The following is a 16297-nucleotide window of genomic DNA, read 5'->3' as shown; positions in this document are numbered from 1 at the left end:
ATGATCAGGAATAGTCTCTGCCCTATGTATATAACACATATCTGATCCCATACAGGTCTGCCAGGTCCTCTAGCACAACGTAATGCAAATATTGATCAATTATTGATTGGTAGTGTGCTGCAGGCCTCTGAATTTCATAAAAAACATCATGTCAATAGCAAAGGCTTAAAAAAAGAGTTTTCTATTACATGGCAACAAGCTAAGGAGATTGTAAAGAAATGCCCTACCTGCTCTTTTTATAACCAAACACCATTGCCTGCAGGGACTAATCCAAAGGGTATTAAAAGGAATGAAATTTGGCAGATGGATGTGTTCCACTTTGCAGAATTTGGAAAATTAAAATATGTACATCACACCATTGACACTTATTCAGGCTTTCAGTGGGCAACTGCTTTAAGCTCAGAAAAAGCTGACTCAGTAGTCACACATTTATTAGAAGTTATGGCCATTATGGGTATACCTGCACAAATAAAAACAGATCATGGTCCAGCTTATGTATCTTGGAAAATGAAACGGTTTTTTGCTTATTATAATATTAGGCATGTTACAGGTGTACCATACAATCCTACAGGTCAAGCAGTCATAGAAAGATCAAATCTAATTATAAAGGATATGTTAAATAAACAGAAAGGGGTGGAAAATGCCCCCAGAAATAGATTACATAATGCCCTATTAACCTTGAATTTTCTTAACGCTAATGAGAAGGGAACAACAGCGGCAGAAAGACATTGGATAATGGAAAAGTCTGCTGAATTAAATCAACCGGTTTATATCAAGGATGTGCTGACCTCTCAATGGAAGCCAGGAGATGTGCTATGTTGGGGAAGGGTTTTTGCTCTTGTTTCCACAGGAGAAGAAAAATTGTGGATACCATCAAAATTAATAAAGGTTAGATTTGAAGAGAAGAAACCTCTTGGAAAGGAGATATGACAGCATCTATGATGATGATGACCATACAGGTGGTAAGAAAAACATAGAATGGGGGGAGGGTTCTGTTCTTGTCTCCACAAGAAAACACTTGTCTTTGAAAAATTCAAGGGACCCTGGATGTTTGAATACTGACAGATGGAAAAATAACTACCCAATATGGATTATCAAGAAAACTGAATAGGTTCTGTGAGTATGAAGCTCTGGAATATATTAAATCATATTTCTGAATTTCTAGAGCTGGTTTTGGAGTTGGACTCTTGGCTCGGTCCCTCTCTAATTCCAAGCCTGTTGTTAAGAGAAAAACCCAGAGTTTCTGGAGTTTCTGTCTTATGTCAATAGCCATGATATGTGACAGAAAGAAATATGAGTTTAGAAAACATCTTTGCTTTTCTTCATATCTATCATACTTTTCATTGAATATGTCTATCATACCTTTCATTGAATATATGTTTATATATGTCTATATAATTAATGTTTAAGTTTTCCACAATGAACAATGAGTTTTTCCTACACTGACATTTAAAGTTTCCAGGAAGAAGATGGGACCCCCATAACAACAACTCCACTCGGTTGATATGACGTCATGATACTGATAGTGCTACTACAAGTCCTGTTTCGGGTATCAGCTGCACAGATGATTCCAAGTTGGTTAGCTGAAATGGTGCACATCTTGTACAACATTCTGGCCAGACCTCCACAAAATACTCAGAGACTGTTTGCAATTTTAAAAGACATTGACCTTGAAATTTAACCATCATTTTACTTTCACAGGATCCTCCAGAAAGAACCTTACCCCCATGACAGCTGGAAGTAATTCTAGAGGACGATGTCCCCTCTCTCAGCAAAGTTTGTCCTCAGGTTTAGGAACAATATTTAGGGATTGATTATAATTAGTATACGGTTGAGAGTTGGGAAAGGAATTTTATAAGCTCAGGGATCTTTTGGAAGAAAAAAAAGAGGGATAATTGTATAGATAATAATGGTTTTGTGAGTTATTGTTTATAGATAATTACATCGGCATATATTGAATATTGTATGTATGCATGCTTCTACCTGTTTAAAACACTTTTATGCATTGATATATATTGTATTAATGTATGTATACCATATTGCAGTGTACATTTCTACCTCTTATTAAGATACTTATATATTGTTTATTATTGATATTTATTGTTTACATTTGGAGGTCATTGTCCTCATTTATTACACAGTTGTTTATTCTCTTAATCTTTAAGTTAGATACACATTAAGAATTGTAGATCAATAGTCATCTATGTCTGTCATATTTATGGTTAGAATAATCAGGTTCTTTAGATACATAGAGATTATATGTAAATAGTCTTCAACCTCTTTGAAGAGCTGTAGAAAATGGCATTTAATTTAATCTTAGAGTTCTGTGTAGTGAGACACAGTCACTCCTGGCAACACCGACCTATTCCCAAGAGATTGTTGAGCACCAAAGACACTCCACTTGGAGCTTGTCTTCTTGATCAAAACTGGCCTCTTGGCAAGGAATTGCCCATACCTCAACAACTGACAAATACACGGTATTCGGAAATGAATAAACAGAACTGTCAAATCTTGTCAAGACAGGGTAAGACGGTTTTGAAAAATCTCTTGCCTGTTAAAATCTGGAAATGGATAAACAGAACTGTTAAGTCTTGCCAAGACAGGGTAAGATGGTTTTGAAAAACCTCTTGCCTGTTAAAAATAATCTGTCAGTTATTCTAGGCCTTAGTCAAAGTTGGTTGCTTCGACGCTGCAAACAGGTCTTTGGTGATTGCCCAGGTAGCCAGTTGTCTCTGTGATTTGCTGCTTGTTTTAGAAGTTCTTTGATTGCACTTCCTAATTACTCAGGTAACATTATTTCCCTTCTCAGATCTTCTATGGGGTTGAAGACTAGATAAATGTAGCTACTTTCCTCTCATGACTTGGCCAAGTTATTTATTATACAAGACTTTAGTTAGTTAGAATAGGATATTTGTACTTATTGTATATAATTTTGTAAGTTTGTACTTACTGTATATAATTTTGTAGTAGGCATAGAACTCTCTTACTCAAACAAAAGGGGGAGGTGCTGCGTGAGTACCTTCTGCTGCTTCAGCCAATAATCGCTGAAGCACGAGCCCACAGTGCTGCAGGAGGGCCTTCCGCTCCATCAGCCAATAGCCGCTGAAATACCAGCCCACTGGGGCGTGGTATATTTCTCTTTAAAAGAAGAGCAGCAAGCCTCGGCTAGGCTCTCTTGGTTCTAGTGCTTGGTTCCGGCTCCTGCTCCAGCGACTAGGTTCCCTTCCTGACAGTTTATGGTGTATGTAAGTTTTACCCCCCAAAATAAATACCCCTTTAAAACATAACTAGTGTGGGATTGATTCGCCATTAACCGACCACCAAATTCTATCAACATTTTAAGAACACTATTTGTAAGGTTGTGGTTACTTTTCTTTTCCTTGCTCCTACTTATTATTTCTTAATTGATTATGAGTTCACATGCTTCAATAATCAGGAAGCGTTTTAGGGAAAGAACCACATATTACTCAGCTCTGTATAGTTTATGCCCAAGATAGTGTCTGGCTCATTGAAAACCTTTTTAGGAAAACAATTAAACCCCTGCAGTTCAAATTTGCCAATAGCTTGTGTTTCTTGAATGCGGCATCTGCAGTTTTCCTTTGCCAAGGATTTTTCCCCTCAGATTTCAGAGACTATCCACAACCTGCCAATGGACAAACTCCTCAGATTCTAAGCAATGAATAATGTGTCACATTTCAGAACCAGAAATAAAACAGTTGCCTATGTTGGGGTAACATATATCCTTCATTGATATAGAACAGAGAAATCTTCACAGTACAAAAAGAAATGACAAAATCCTGATTTTTTTTTTCAGCAGTGCACAATGCTAGGTATTTACCAGCACAAACACCACCCAAGGCCCAAAGGACTAGCTGAAGCAGCTGATACACTGTGTTACTTTTTATAACTCTCCTCTCCAGCATCATGTTCTACATATGTCCCTTTCTATCAGGTCACATCAACTTAGGTCATGCCCAACCGTACATCTTACACCAGACAAATGGATTATCATGCAGAGTACTGTTTCCTTAACAATGCAATGGGGAATTTATCTGATTTTTTCTGAAAGCAGCAGTACTGCTGCATTTCCCAAGCAGTCTCCTACATGCCTTAAGATACTAGACAGTAAACCAAAAGCAAGCTCTGAAATTATTAGGCACACAAATGGAATATGCAGTAAAGAAGCAAAATACATAATGGGTTCTTAAATGATGGTGAGTTGGCAAACTTGTGAAAAGTATTTACAAAAATACTAATTACTCGCTTTGGGGGGAAGGTAATAAAATAAGAGAGTAATGGGGTACTTTATAAAGACCACTGACATGTCAAGAGTTACTCTCTTGTACAGCACACTGTCCCAGTCTTTTAGAAGAACTAAAGAGCTAAAGGATGACCGAAAAATAGTTTATTATTGAAAACGAACATTCTTTTTAAGATTCAGGCATTATTTATCAAGCACGAACTCCACGGCAAATAGTTTTACATTGTCTCTAACAAGGCATGACCAGCCATAGCCACAGACAGCGTTCTATTGTACTAGCATTTCCCTGCATTATCGAAATATCGTTTGCCTTTTTTCTATAGTTGATTTTGGACTAAATCACACACGTAATTGTCATTTAGTCTGCATTGTTGAAATGATGGCCATCTGAACCTTTAAAATATTTTCTGGTGTCTACATACTTAATTTTCACAAGAATATATCCACAGATCGATATGCTGATCCATGAATTTTGTAGATCCTGGAACTTGGTGAGTACCAAAACTAGTTTGACTCTAAATCCCCATGATTCCAACAAATCCTATGGTTCAAAATAATTCTTGTTCTTAAGCATCACTCATGTATTGCAGTAACTAAAATACAAGGCATAAAAAATAAGAACCTTACAGAGTCACAAAAAAATGGTTATTAGTATTAAGAATAATAGGAAAATTTTCTGAGTCTGGAGAGATCAAGATTCTGGAGGACATATTTGAATGTAATATTTTGAAATGAGGGCCTAGCAATGTAGTTTTCTTGATAGAGTGTTTGCTTAGCAAGGATGAGGTCCTGACTTCACACTTCAGTCCCCCCCCACACTGAGATTGGTAGCTCATGCCTGTAACCTCAGCACCCAGAAATTAGAGTTGGGAGGCTCAGAAGTTCAAGGTCATGTTCTGCTACAGATGTAGTTGTAGACCAGCCTGGGTCAGGGATCCTGTTCACAACAAAAAGAATCTAAGAAAATTTCTGTCCCAAGTTAAAGTCCAATCAAAATAATAGAAGTAGCTCTCAAGGTCATATGTTTACTGAGAAGCAAAAATGAGGTTAAGATAAAGTCCCTACATATTCAACCCAGAGTATGCTGTTGATGACCAAATTGATCCATTGAAGATTTTGTCTACGGTTAATGAGAAAACTATTGAAACTGGAATTCACATATTATGGTCTAAGGTAATAAAACTGAATATCCTGTAATTTCTTTATTAAATATATTTGGTTAGATTATTATACAGCACAATCAACTGGCCATAAATCTACCAGATACATTTTTTGTTAAGAATTATGCTTATATGATCATGAAAACTTCTGAAATGTTCCACCTACTTTAAGTTTCAAATAATAAACAAAAGACCACAAAGTCATATATTCATCCACATCCTGTCCTGAAGAATCAGGTACCTCTAAACTCCAAAGAACTGAAGAGCTCTAAGCAGCAAAGGCTTACCTGATACTGTAGAGCACTTTGCCATTTTTGGAAATCCGCAGCAACTTGTTGTCAGTGGTGACATCATGAAAATTGGCACCTTTCTCATTGGCAAAGAACAAATCTGGTTTCCAAATGGAATCCAACATAGATGGATCCAAATCCAGGGAATCATCTGGGTATTCACTGTATGCCAGCCGTGAATCATTCCATTGTTGTCTCAGAAAAATGTTCACTCGATAGTCCTATAGAAATGTCATATACAAGAGCTGCTTATTGTCTAACCCGGCTTAAGAAATTTATTTACTTTACTTTTCACTTTCTTTCTGATTTGATATAGTGATTTTGTCTGGTCAAACAAGTCTTGGTACACCTCGATCAAAATAAAGCACTCAGTTCTATTAGATTTTGAGGTAGACAGGAAGAAGAAAGAAGAACGGAACACCAATTAAACAGGCTGACTTTTTTATTTTTTTATGCTTCAATTATTAATTTTGGGTTGAAATAATATTAGTTTAAGATGATCTTTCTGTAGAAAAAGGCAATAATGAGTACAGAAGTCAGACTGTCATGGCAGATTTCCAAACAAACTCAATTCATTTTCTAAATCAGAAATGACATGATTTGTAATCTCTTTTTGCTTAGATGCTCTATATGGAAGGAAACCCACTCAGCAATTTGGGAGGGAAAAATCTTATGTAGCCACATTAGGATAGACCAATATTCTTAAAATCTTAACAACATCAAGATGCTTCCTGTTGACAAAATCATTCTTTTGCAACTACTTACTTTCCAAACTCTTGAATATTTTATTGAATTCTCTTAGTGTGTTATGTTTGCATTAGACAGCTTGATTCTTCATTCAAACAATTTTCATGTTGTTTCCAATATGAATACTATCTGACAAAGGTTTTCTCCCTACTGGGAGCCTCGGGTACAGCCCAGCCATTCTCAAATGATCTGGGTATTTCCTTGTGTGCTAATGAATCAGCCGGTTACTATGAGTACTCTCTGGAGGGCTTGGATTCAAAGACTTTTAGGTTCATGGAAGGCTTGGCTAACTTTGTGATCTAGACTCTGACTCAGACATCATCAACAGTCCCCAGTCCTTCACGACTGGATTCAGAGTTTCAGAGAATCTTGTCACGTGTGGCTATTAAAGGTGATGGACATCTCCATTTGTTTTTTTTTTCCTCACCTTTTGCTTAAGCTCTGTTGGCATCATCTTCATATCCTTGGCATCGAGTTGCACACTGAGGTCTTTAGTTTTCTTAAATGGTGATTAAGTTGTCCTGGTCTACTTGAAAACTTTCTAATTTAGGTTCCTAAAGTCTCACAATACCCATATTCCTAAGCAAACAAATGTGATTGTCCACTTTGCCAGGTACCATGGAAACCACTCAGGGATGGCATATTTTGATTAATTCTCTCATAGTCAAAAGAAAAATTTTTAGAGATAATTTTGTACTAAACTATTAAAATTTCTATGGCACTTTTTAAGGGGCACATTACTTGTGACCAGCCTCATAGAATATTTTGAATGTCATCCTTCTTGGGAAAGATGCCTAAAGTAGGCTGGAAAAAGCTGATAATCAAATAGTTACAAATTATTGTAAATCAGTGATAAAACCCTTGATCTTTTAGAAAGCCTGCATTATTAAAACTAATTACCTCAGGATTTTTATTGTATAATACGAACATTCTAATGTGAAAAAGCTTAGCAGGCAGCATTTATTTAGATTTTTTGCACTGCAAATTCTCAAATCAGAGTGGATGTGACTTGTGGGCCTAGCTCAACATCTACCCCAACTGGTTGTCCTGTTGAGTTTTGAAGAGAATGACAGGATCTCAATATTCTCAGAGTTGTTCAAAGAAACCAAGGGATTGCAGTCAGAAAGAGATTATTAGCAGTTCGGTGTCTCTTTGTGAATGTGTGTTACTGAATCATCAGAGATTTTTGTGAATAATAAGAAAGTCTGACTTGTGAAAATTAAAAATGAAACAACCCAGTGATCGTATACATTTGGTTTATATGAGATGCCCTAAGATTTCCACTGCACCGACCTTCTGGAGATCAGTCAAAAGAGGGAGGAGTAATAATATGAGCAAAGGGGTCAAGGCCATGATGGAGACACTCACAGAAACGGTTGTCCTGAGCTGGTGGGAGCTCGCTGACTCTAGACTGATAGCTGGGGAACTTGCATAGGACCAATCTAGGCCCACTGAATGTGGAGGACGGTTGGGTGACTGGGGCAGTTGGTGGGGTCACTGGCAGTGGGACTAGGACTTATCCTTAGTGCTTGAACTGGCTTTTTTGGAATCCATTCTTTTTGGAGGGATACCTTGCTCAGCCTAAATATAGGGGAGATGGCCTTGGTCCTGCCTCAAAGTGATATGTCAGACTTTGTTGATTCTCCATGGGAAGCCTTACCCTCTCTGAGGAGTAGATATGAGGTGAGTGGAGCAAGCAGGTGGAGGGGAGGGAGTGGGAACTGGGATTGTTATGTAAAAAGAAGAAAGATAATTAATTTTAAAAAAAATTTCCCAAGCAAGGAAATGAGGCCTCTCTAGTTTATGGTGCCCATTTCCTTCTAGGTTCCTAGAGTGAGAATCCATTATTAACAGAATTCTTGAGGGTAAGGAGAGGTTCATCCTTGTTTCAGCTGGAAATAGGAAAGAAGAGGCTCTCCTCCTCTAGCCTTATCTAGAGATCCTCTACATCCAGAAAGTGAGAGCAGCTGAACAGAACAAAAGTGATAGGGTTAAATATCAGACTATTGGGAGAACAGCAGTCTCTTCACCAGAATGTATTTCAGGGTGCAAAAGACCATTGGAACCTAGCTAGAAATCAGTGGACAGCAAAATCACAAACTCCCTTGTGATCCTCCTGTGCCCCTGTGAATGAGTTAAACTTGCCTATTGACCTGCCCTAGAGAATATTAAATTAGTGACACAGTATATAAAAGTGACGACATTGTTCTCCAGTGTTTCCTGGTTTTCTATTTTGAATTTTTTAGCAAGAAAATTGTGAAATCAACTTCTATGTAATGTAAGAATTTTTAAAAGAGACAATTATATCTCACTTCAATTATTAAATGTGTAAGGATCATTTAAAATTAATTGTTTACACTATTTATAAATAATGCTAAGAAGAAGAAAAATATATTTATATCCAATAATTATATACCAGAGTTTTGGTTTATAAGTATCAATTACTTTGAATATGTAGTTATTAATATTTATCCATGATTTGGTTTGTTATGAGATATACCATTTTAAAATAAATAACAACCCTTCAAAGTATTTAAGAGCAGACAGGGAACCCCAGGAATATAAAGAAAGTAGACAGTCAAAGAAAATGTTTTGCAACCACGTCTGTGAATTCTTTTAGTTCTTTATAGTTTTCAATACATAATAAACATTATCAACATGTAAATTATCAATGTATCATTTCTAGGATTTTTGCAAATAAATTTATGATCTAGTAATAACACATATCAGAGAGTAGTTATGTGATTTTGTAGTATTTCTTTGACTTTCTGCTGCTTTCAGGCTCAATAAAATATTAAAGGGAAAGTAAATACTGGGAAACATGTTTAAATGAAGACTATATTCTCTTTTACATTGCCTGCACTCTCTAAGGACAGATTTTACTTCAAATAAATGGCATATTTCTTTCTGCTATAATTTGTTTCTATATTATTGACTCTCTGAGCATTGGCTAAGGTAATAGAAACATTTATATTATATGTGTACGTATTTCACTTTAAAAATAAAGTCCATGTATAAACTGCATAATCTTTATTATAGCCTTAATGCTGGTAAAATGAGTGCCTACATTACAGAATAATCTTTTATGTCAAATTTAGTATTTTTCAAGATTTTTTTCTGACACCTTCTAAAGCTATGCCTACTTCATAAACATTTCTTCCTTAAGCTGAATTATTTTGCACTATTTTACATAGCTCTGCACTTGTACATAAAGATGATCACTTTATCTCATAAATACTCATATCAAACATTATCATTATGTCTTATTGCTTGGTATTTGCATGCTTTTTATTCTAATTATAAATATATTGAAGGTATATTTATTTATCCATAATTTTTATGTCACACTTTGGTTTTTAAACCTGTCAACACTCCAAAAACATTTTCCGTAATCTCAAAACTGTTTTAGTTTTAATGGGAGAACTTGTAATTTAAATTGTGGTTGTAGGCAGTTGATTTATGATGAATTTGAGCTTTATTATTTCACTGGTAATTTAGGGAGCAAGTTCATCTTCTGCATCAGCTGAACAGAATATAAGATTTATGGAAATGTATTGATTATTCTTTAAGATGTCAGAAATAATTGACATAATAATACACTGTCTCTTGTCAGTTAGCATCTTCTTGTGATACACTCATTTAACTATTCAATGAAAGGAAACTTTTATGCTCTTTCAATGGATATAACACAATAAGTAATCATGTCAGCTTCTGTCTATCTTCTTCTCTAAGTTCCTGAGAAATGCAATTTCAGATCAGTGGCAAAGTAACTCCTTGAAGTGCAGCAGCAACTGACAAATACAATTATATACATTTAGCTATCCCTCATATCTGTTAAATGTGTGAAGACGTAGAAACTACTGCTGAGGCATGGGTAGTATAACAGCACCTATAAGGCCCAGATCGCACAGAATCCACTACCTTCTCTCCAGACAGCCACTTAAAATTGGGAATAAAGCTTCTCACCCCCATTGTCTGATGTTCCAGTCTTTGGGAGAATGGCACACCGCTGGTATGAAATACCCTTGACTGTGACTTATGTTGCCAATATTTTCTATTTCTACCTCAAAATTAATAAAGAGGGGGTGGTGAATATATTCCTTATCCTGTAAATTCGATTGTTATCAGCAGAAAGAAAAAGAGAAAGAAAGAAGAAAGGATAAACTAACATTTCAAAACCATAACATAACCTGTCTCAGTATATATCCCTTCCAAGTCTCTTAAATATTTTAAACAATACAAAATTATATCTGCTGAATAATCATACTACAAGGGTCAAATACCAATAAATTCGTAGTGAACAAAGATGCGTAATATTGAATTTAATAACTTATATCATAGTGATGACCCATAAAATGGTTCCTTAAAGAAACAACAATATTTTGTTCTGTGAACACATATCTCCAATACTTGTATCAAAGAAGGGAGCATTTGTATTGAATCTGTAAGTCATTACTTTGTTAACAGGCAGCATTAACAATAAATTAGTGTGATTTCGGTAGCCATGGGGGGGGTCTAATTGTATAGTATCAAATAAAAGTTGAGTTTTTAATGGAGATATTCATTAACCTTTCTTTAGAAACGATGAACCAAAACTAAATCTTTCAATAATGCTACTTCAGTCACTGTAAGAGAATGATATGGGAAGCAAGAAAATATAATAAACATAATCAGAAACTCAGTTTAGAAGCATTCTTGGAAAAAATTAGTTTCAGAAATTGCAGACAAAGCAAAACTATTATCCCAAGTAAACAGTGTTAATTCATGGTCTCTTCTACTTTATTGATATGGGTAGAAGTTATTTTTTTTGACTTCAGATATAATTTTAGTTGGTGTTCCATTTAATGTTTGACCAAATTTTGTGAGTTGAATTTTGAGTAAGTTTCAGATTGTAGAATACTAAAGTTTTGATAAAGAAAGTTTGTGCAAGTATGTAATAGGCTAAATATTTATAACCTCTCAGACCTGGCTTTTAAAATTCTAACTTCCAACATGATATTACTGAGAGACAATAGATTTAAAATGTTACAAGAACTTTCTAGAATAAGATACAAGAAATCAGCAGGCTATGTCTTTACTAGATCCCTGATCAATACCTGAGTGCACTGGCCTTACTCTTGGCCTTCCAGCCTCCAATACTAGAGAAAAAATTTCTGCTGTTTGTAAGCCATCCAGTTCGTGCTACTTTGTAGCCTGACCCAATTAAGACAGGTTGCATCAAGTAGACACCCAAGCAAAGCTTCAGCCACCTTGGAAGCCAGAACTCGCTTTTACAATAGAGCAATTGTCACACTATTATAAAAAAATAAAATATCAATTTAAATACTAGTTGGACCCAGTCTATTTTTGCAAGTAAAGTTTGATTGGATGTGATCACATCCATTTGGTCACTGTTAGTATTAGTATATGCCCTCCACCAAAGGGCAGAGCTGAGAAGGCATCAGAGAGATCACCTGGCTCCCACGGTCTTAGGTATCTGCTCTCTGTCTCTTTACAGGAAGCATCTGCCAATTCTTACCCTAGGTAACATAATAATTTCTTCTTGGACATAGACATGATAAATAATTTGTAAGAAGTTTTGTTTTAGTTTCACATCAAAGCCATGAGAAAACAATATATATGTATTTTCAAAACCAAAAGGAGCCTATCATTGCATCAAAATCTAATAAGTGAAATAAAAGAAGCACACTATGCAACACTCTTCTAACATGCAATTTGATCTGTCCTACACAGCAGCTGGCAGGCTGTTGACATTACCTTTGAGCACCAGTTTCCTCTTTTCGTAGGAAACATGACAAAGGACACTTACTAGGGCAAGAAGCACCTAAGCAGCCAATTTGCTCAACAACCCTGTAAGTCTTAAAGACCAAGGAAAATTGGGTACCCATAGCTTCCATTTTCATCCCCTTAAATGTTTAGCTTCTTGTATTAATGAACACTGAAAAGGTGCATATTTACATTTTTGATTGAGAGTAAAATGCAATGGGGAGATTTAATCAAGGCAACTTAGGAGTCTAATTAATGCAATCAGCATTAGGTCGTGCAAATATGGTCATTGAATGCCATCGTGTAAAGCCAGTGACAGTGGGCTACTGGAAACATTGTCCCTTTTTTAAAGATAAAAGCAGTAGAAGAGACAGAAACTGAGTGTCAAGTCCAGAGCTGGGTTGCTATTTCCATGCTTAGTGTTTCTTATGAGTCATTTATAGCTGTATCAAAACAATATTATTTAGGTAAAATTCTTAATGCACTACATATCTTGCTAGAATCTTATATCTGGAATGCTGTTTTGGAGCAATGTTTAAATGGGTACTAGATACATATTATATTTAACATTTTGCCAATAAAACTGACTATTAAAGGTAAATTATTTCTTCCTAGTATCAAAAACACCACAGAGTACAGTAATTCATTAAACATGATCTTTGTTTTTACTTCTCAATGACATCATATGTTCATTTTTTCATCTCTTAGGTTTTGTAGGATTCAGCTACTATAATATTTGATCAAATTCAACTACTATTTCACTTTGGTCTTATTCAATAAAATGACTATATGATTTAATAACCATGTAAATTAAAAGCAAGCAACTGACTGAGAGCTTTAAATAAACCATGTGTCTATCAAGGAAACTCCTTACCCCATATGTAATCTCCATACTGTAACCTAGAGCTATGTGGGGTTTAGTTAATGATCTAGTGATATGAGCTGCTGCAACAAGCCATTGTAGCACATTATATAGTACCTGAAAAAATTTCTAATGTGAGAATTACGTTTGCATCACATATCTTTTATGAGTATTTTAATGTGATTATTTTTCAAAGGTGCCCATATTTTGTAATTGTTGTGATCTTAATACTACTTTCTACTACCAACAAAATTATGTGTGTATATGTCAACATGGGAATGTATATGCATGCTCTTATGAATTGTTCCCTTTTTGATTCATAAATGTGCAACGGACAGGCCTGATGATATCCCAGCCTTCAGGAAGTAAAATACTGGAAAGCATGTGTCAAACTTTGAAATTCATACTCATGAAACTTTGGAAATGTACATATTTTAGTACTGTTAAATACACATTATGTTTATTGCTACTCATTATAACAACTTAAAATATTATGTGTTTACAAAATTACTCTGGGGTAATGAGTAAAATATCATTGAGTTTTATGTTGTAGCTCCTTGACAAATGACTTTCTGAAATGAAGGTTATAAATGTCTGTTTTTTGAGGGCGGTGGTGTTAGAGATTGGCACTCAGTAAATGTCACATGAATAAGCAACAGTGCTGTGATCCCATATCCCAGTCCTTCACACGATGGCTTCAATGCTCAGTCCCACTCACCATTGTAGTTTCTGCTATTGACCCAAAGCTGTTGATAAATATGTTGCAGGTAACATTTACAGGAGGCCCTGTAAGTTGAACAATAGAAAATTTGACAGGTTGTGTTCATAGCATAATTGAGTCACGTTTTTCTCTTGCCAGTGGCACTGTGGCACTTACCATGGTGGTTTCTGTGACTGATCCAAAACTGTTGATAAAAATATTGCAAGTAACGTTTACTGGAGGACCTGTAGAATGCAATAAAAATATTGCAATAGACATTGAAGCAATATTACAGCTCCATCAACATCTGTGGTTAAAGATGTAAATAATGAAAATGGTGAGACTGTAAAGAAAAAAAGTACTCAGAAGTGCATAATAACTCCCCACTAGGTCTTTGAATAATGACAATTAAACGATGACAACTTACCTCCAAAGAGTTTTGAATTTGAAACATATAAGGTAAAATTATTTAGTTGAATTTTTCAGCATAACTTTATGTCACCATAGTCATGTGGTTGACTACTTTTCTTCAATCTTTAGATCATCAATGTTTTAGATATTGCCAATGGTAATGAAATAACCTGGATCAACACAGGGCTGAATTTAGGGGTCCAGGGGTGTCTGGATTATGTCTCCTTAAATCAGTGTGTTACTTTGATTCTTATAATGCCTCTGAATTTACCCCCTTTCTTCTATATACCCTCTGATGTGAAAAAAAAACCAGTATACAGAAATACAAAGCAAACTAAATGAACTTACGTTAAGACATAAACACATGCAGAAATGTCATTGAATATCTGAACTGTTGCCAGAGTAGATCTGGTGTTAAGCGATGATTGCCACATTGTGTACCCTTATCTCCAGAGGGGTGAGACTAGACTCCCACTGGCCTTCTTTTCTTCTTGCCTTTTGTCAACAGGTAAGTCACTGTCTGATGGTTCCTTGCTTTATGTTTTTCTGGGGAATATGTTGATTGCCTCTGTGGATATTTCCCCAAATACTTGAGACAGAAAAATCCTGTTGCAAACCATCTATCCACACACTGCTTTTTTCTGCAGAAATGCATCGCTCTTTACTTGACAAATTTTTATGAGTTGAGTCCAAGCGACACCCTAGTTGGCTCCATACCTAACCATCCTGAAGCTCTGAATGAAGAGGAGTTTGGCATGAAGCCTTCCTCAAAAGCTCGTAGGAAAAAATTAGTCTTTCTATTTCTTAGTCATGCAATTCTATCACAAATTTATTTTCTGCTAGTAAGAAATAAGTTAGACAACGAGGGGCAAGAAATGAGAATTTGGGTGTGTTTGCTTCCCCCCCACCATAATTTTTCTCCTCTCACCACAAAGAAATGCTTACTTCTAGATCAGCTTATGAGTACATTTTATGAAGTTTTATAAAGCAAAATAGAAAACAAATGAGAGAACATGAGCATTAAAGGCATAAAGCCATTACAAAATGTACTTCAAACTCACTTTACACTATTATAACATTTTAAAGAGGAACTTGAAAAATTTCAACCCTTGGTTATGAAAGTGTAATAAATTACCTCTTTGTCTGGTCTCCCCAACGCCTTGGAAACCTTCAGAGAGTTGAACCATGCAATCATTTGTTTTCTTCCTACTAACTGAAAGCGTGGATGTGTTTTTGCAACCTAAAACAATTTTTAAGCTATCAAATCCTAAGCACTTTAACATCGTCAATTTTGGAAGCCTGGCGACATAGCTTAAAAGGTAAAGTACTTTCCTGTGTGTCCAAGGACTCCAGTTCAAACTCCAGAAAGTGCATTTTCCAAAAGCCAGGTACACTGACTCCTGCTTGTAACCCCAGCACGAAGGAATTGAAGATAAGCAAAACCTTGGGAATCCCTGACCTAACAGCACTAACCTACTTTGGGAGTTGCATGCCACTGAGACACCCTGTCTCAACAACAGTGGATGTGAAGAACAACACTGAGGTTGCCTTCTGTCCTCAAGATACATACAAATGCATCCATGTGTAGCTACATACATAAACATGTACAAACACATTGTTTGCCTTAATCCCCATAATAAATATTTTTTCCCTGTTCTAATAAACACTTTACATTTCTTGCTCCTTAGTATCTGACATTTTCAGTCCTGGGCATTTTGTTTGAAGTTACATTCATATTTACACATAAAAACATGGAAAGAAAAAAACCTTAGAAAGAAAAACCTGGGGACAGTGAGCTATTGTAAGGGTAAGGGATTAACATATACGTGTGCTAAGACCTGACACATTAAAATCTCGCTGTGTGTCAGTGAGTTTCATACGTCATCCCTCAGTGGGGAGGTAATATTCTGCCTCGTACTTTACAAATGAGAAAAGCTGACCCATAAAAGTAGTTCACTGTGATCGTGAGCATTAACAGTCAGCCTAGGCTGACACAATTCTAGGTTGACACAACCTAGAATCACCTGCAAAGAGGGCCACAGTGAAAGACTGTCTCCATCAGGTGGACCTGTGATCATGTCTGTGATGGTTTTTTTTTTT

General features: G+C 35.9%; 1 protein-coding gene across 2 annotated transcripts in view; it reads right to left on the bottom strand.

The window, feature by feature from the left end:
* Positions 1 to 16297, bottom strand: part of Glra2 (glycine receptor alpha 2) — a 204096-nt gene that overhangs the window by 150477 nt on the left and 37322 nt on the right. Inside the window, exons 4-5 of one of the 2 annotated variants that reach the window (XM_085684310.2) lie at positions 13964 to 14031; positions 5709 to 5932 (exon numbers count right to left, since the gene is read on the bottom strand). In XM_085684310.2, the coding sequence (XP_085540436.2) occupies positions 5709 to 5932; positions 13964 to 14031 (292 nt within the window). Of the gene's footprint in view, positions 1 to 5708; positions 5933 to 13804; positions 13873 to 13963; positions 14032 to 16297 lie in introns of both variants that reach the window. The other variant, XM_048446202.3, reaches the window with a different exon arrangement.

This window comes from Myodes glareolus, chromosome X (assembly GCF_982192425.1).
Source record: "Myodes glareolus chromosome X, mMyoGla1.1, whole genome shotgun sequence".
Classification (NCBI taxonomy): Eukaryota; Metazoa; Chordata; class Mammalia; order Rodentia; family Cricetidae; genus Myodes; species Myodes glareolus.
The sequence above is the reverse complement of the archived record's forward strand: the minus strand, read 5'-3'. Positions and strand labels throughout refer to the sequence as shown.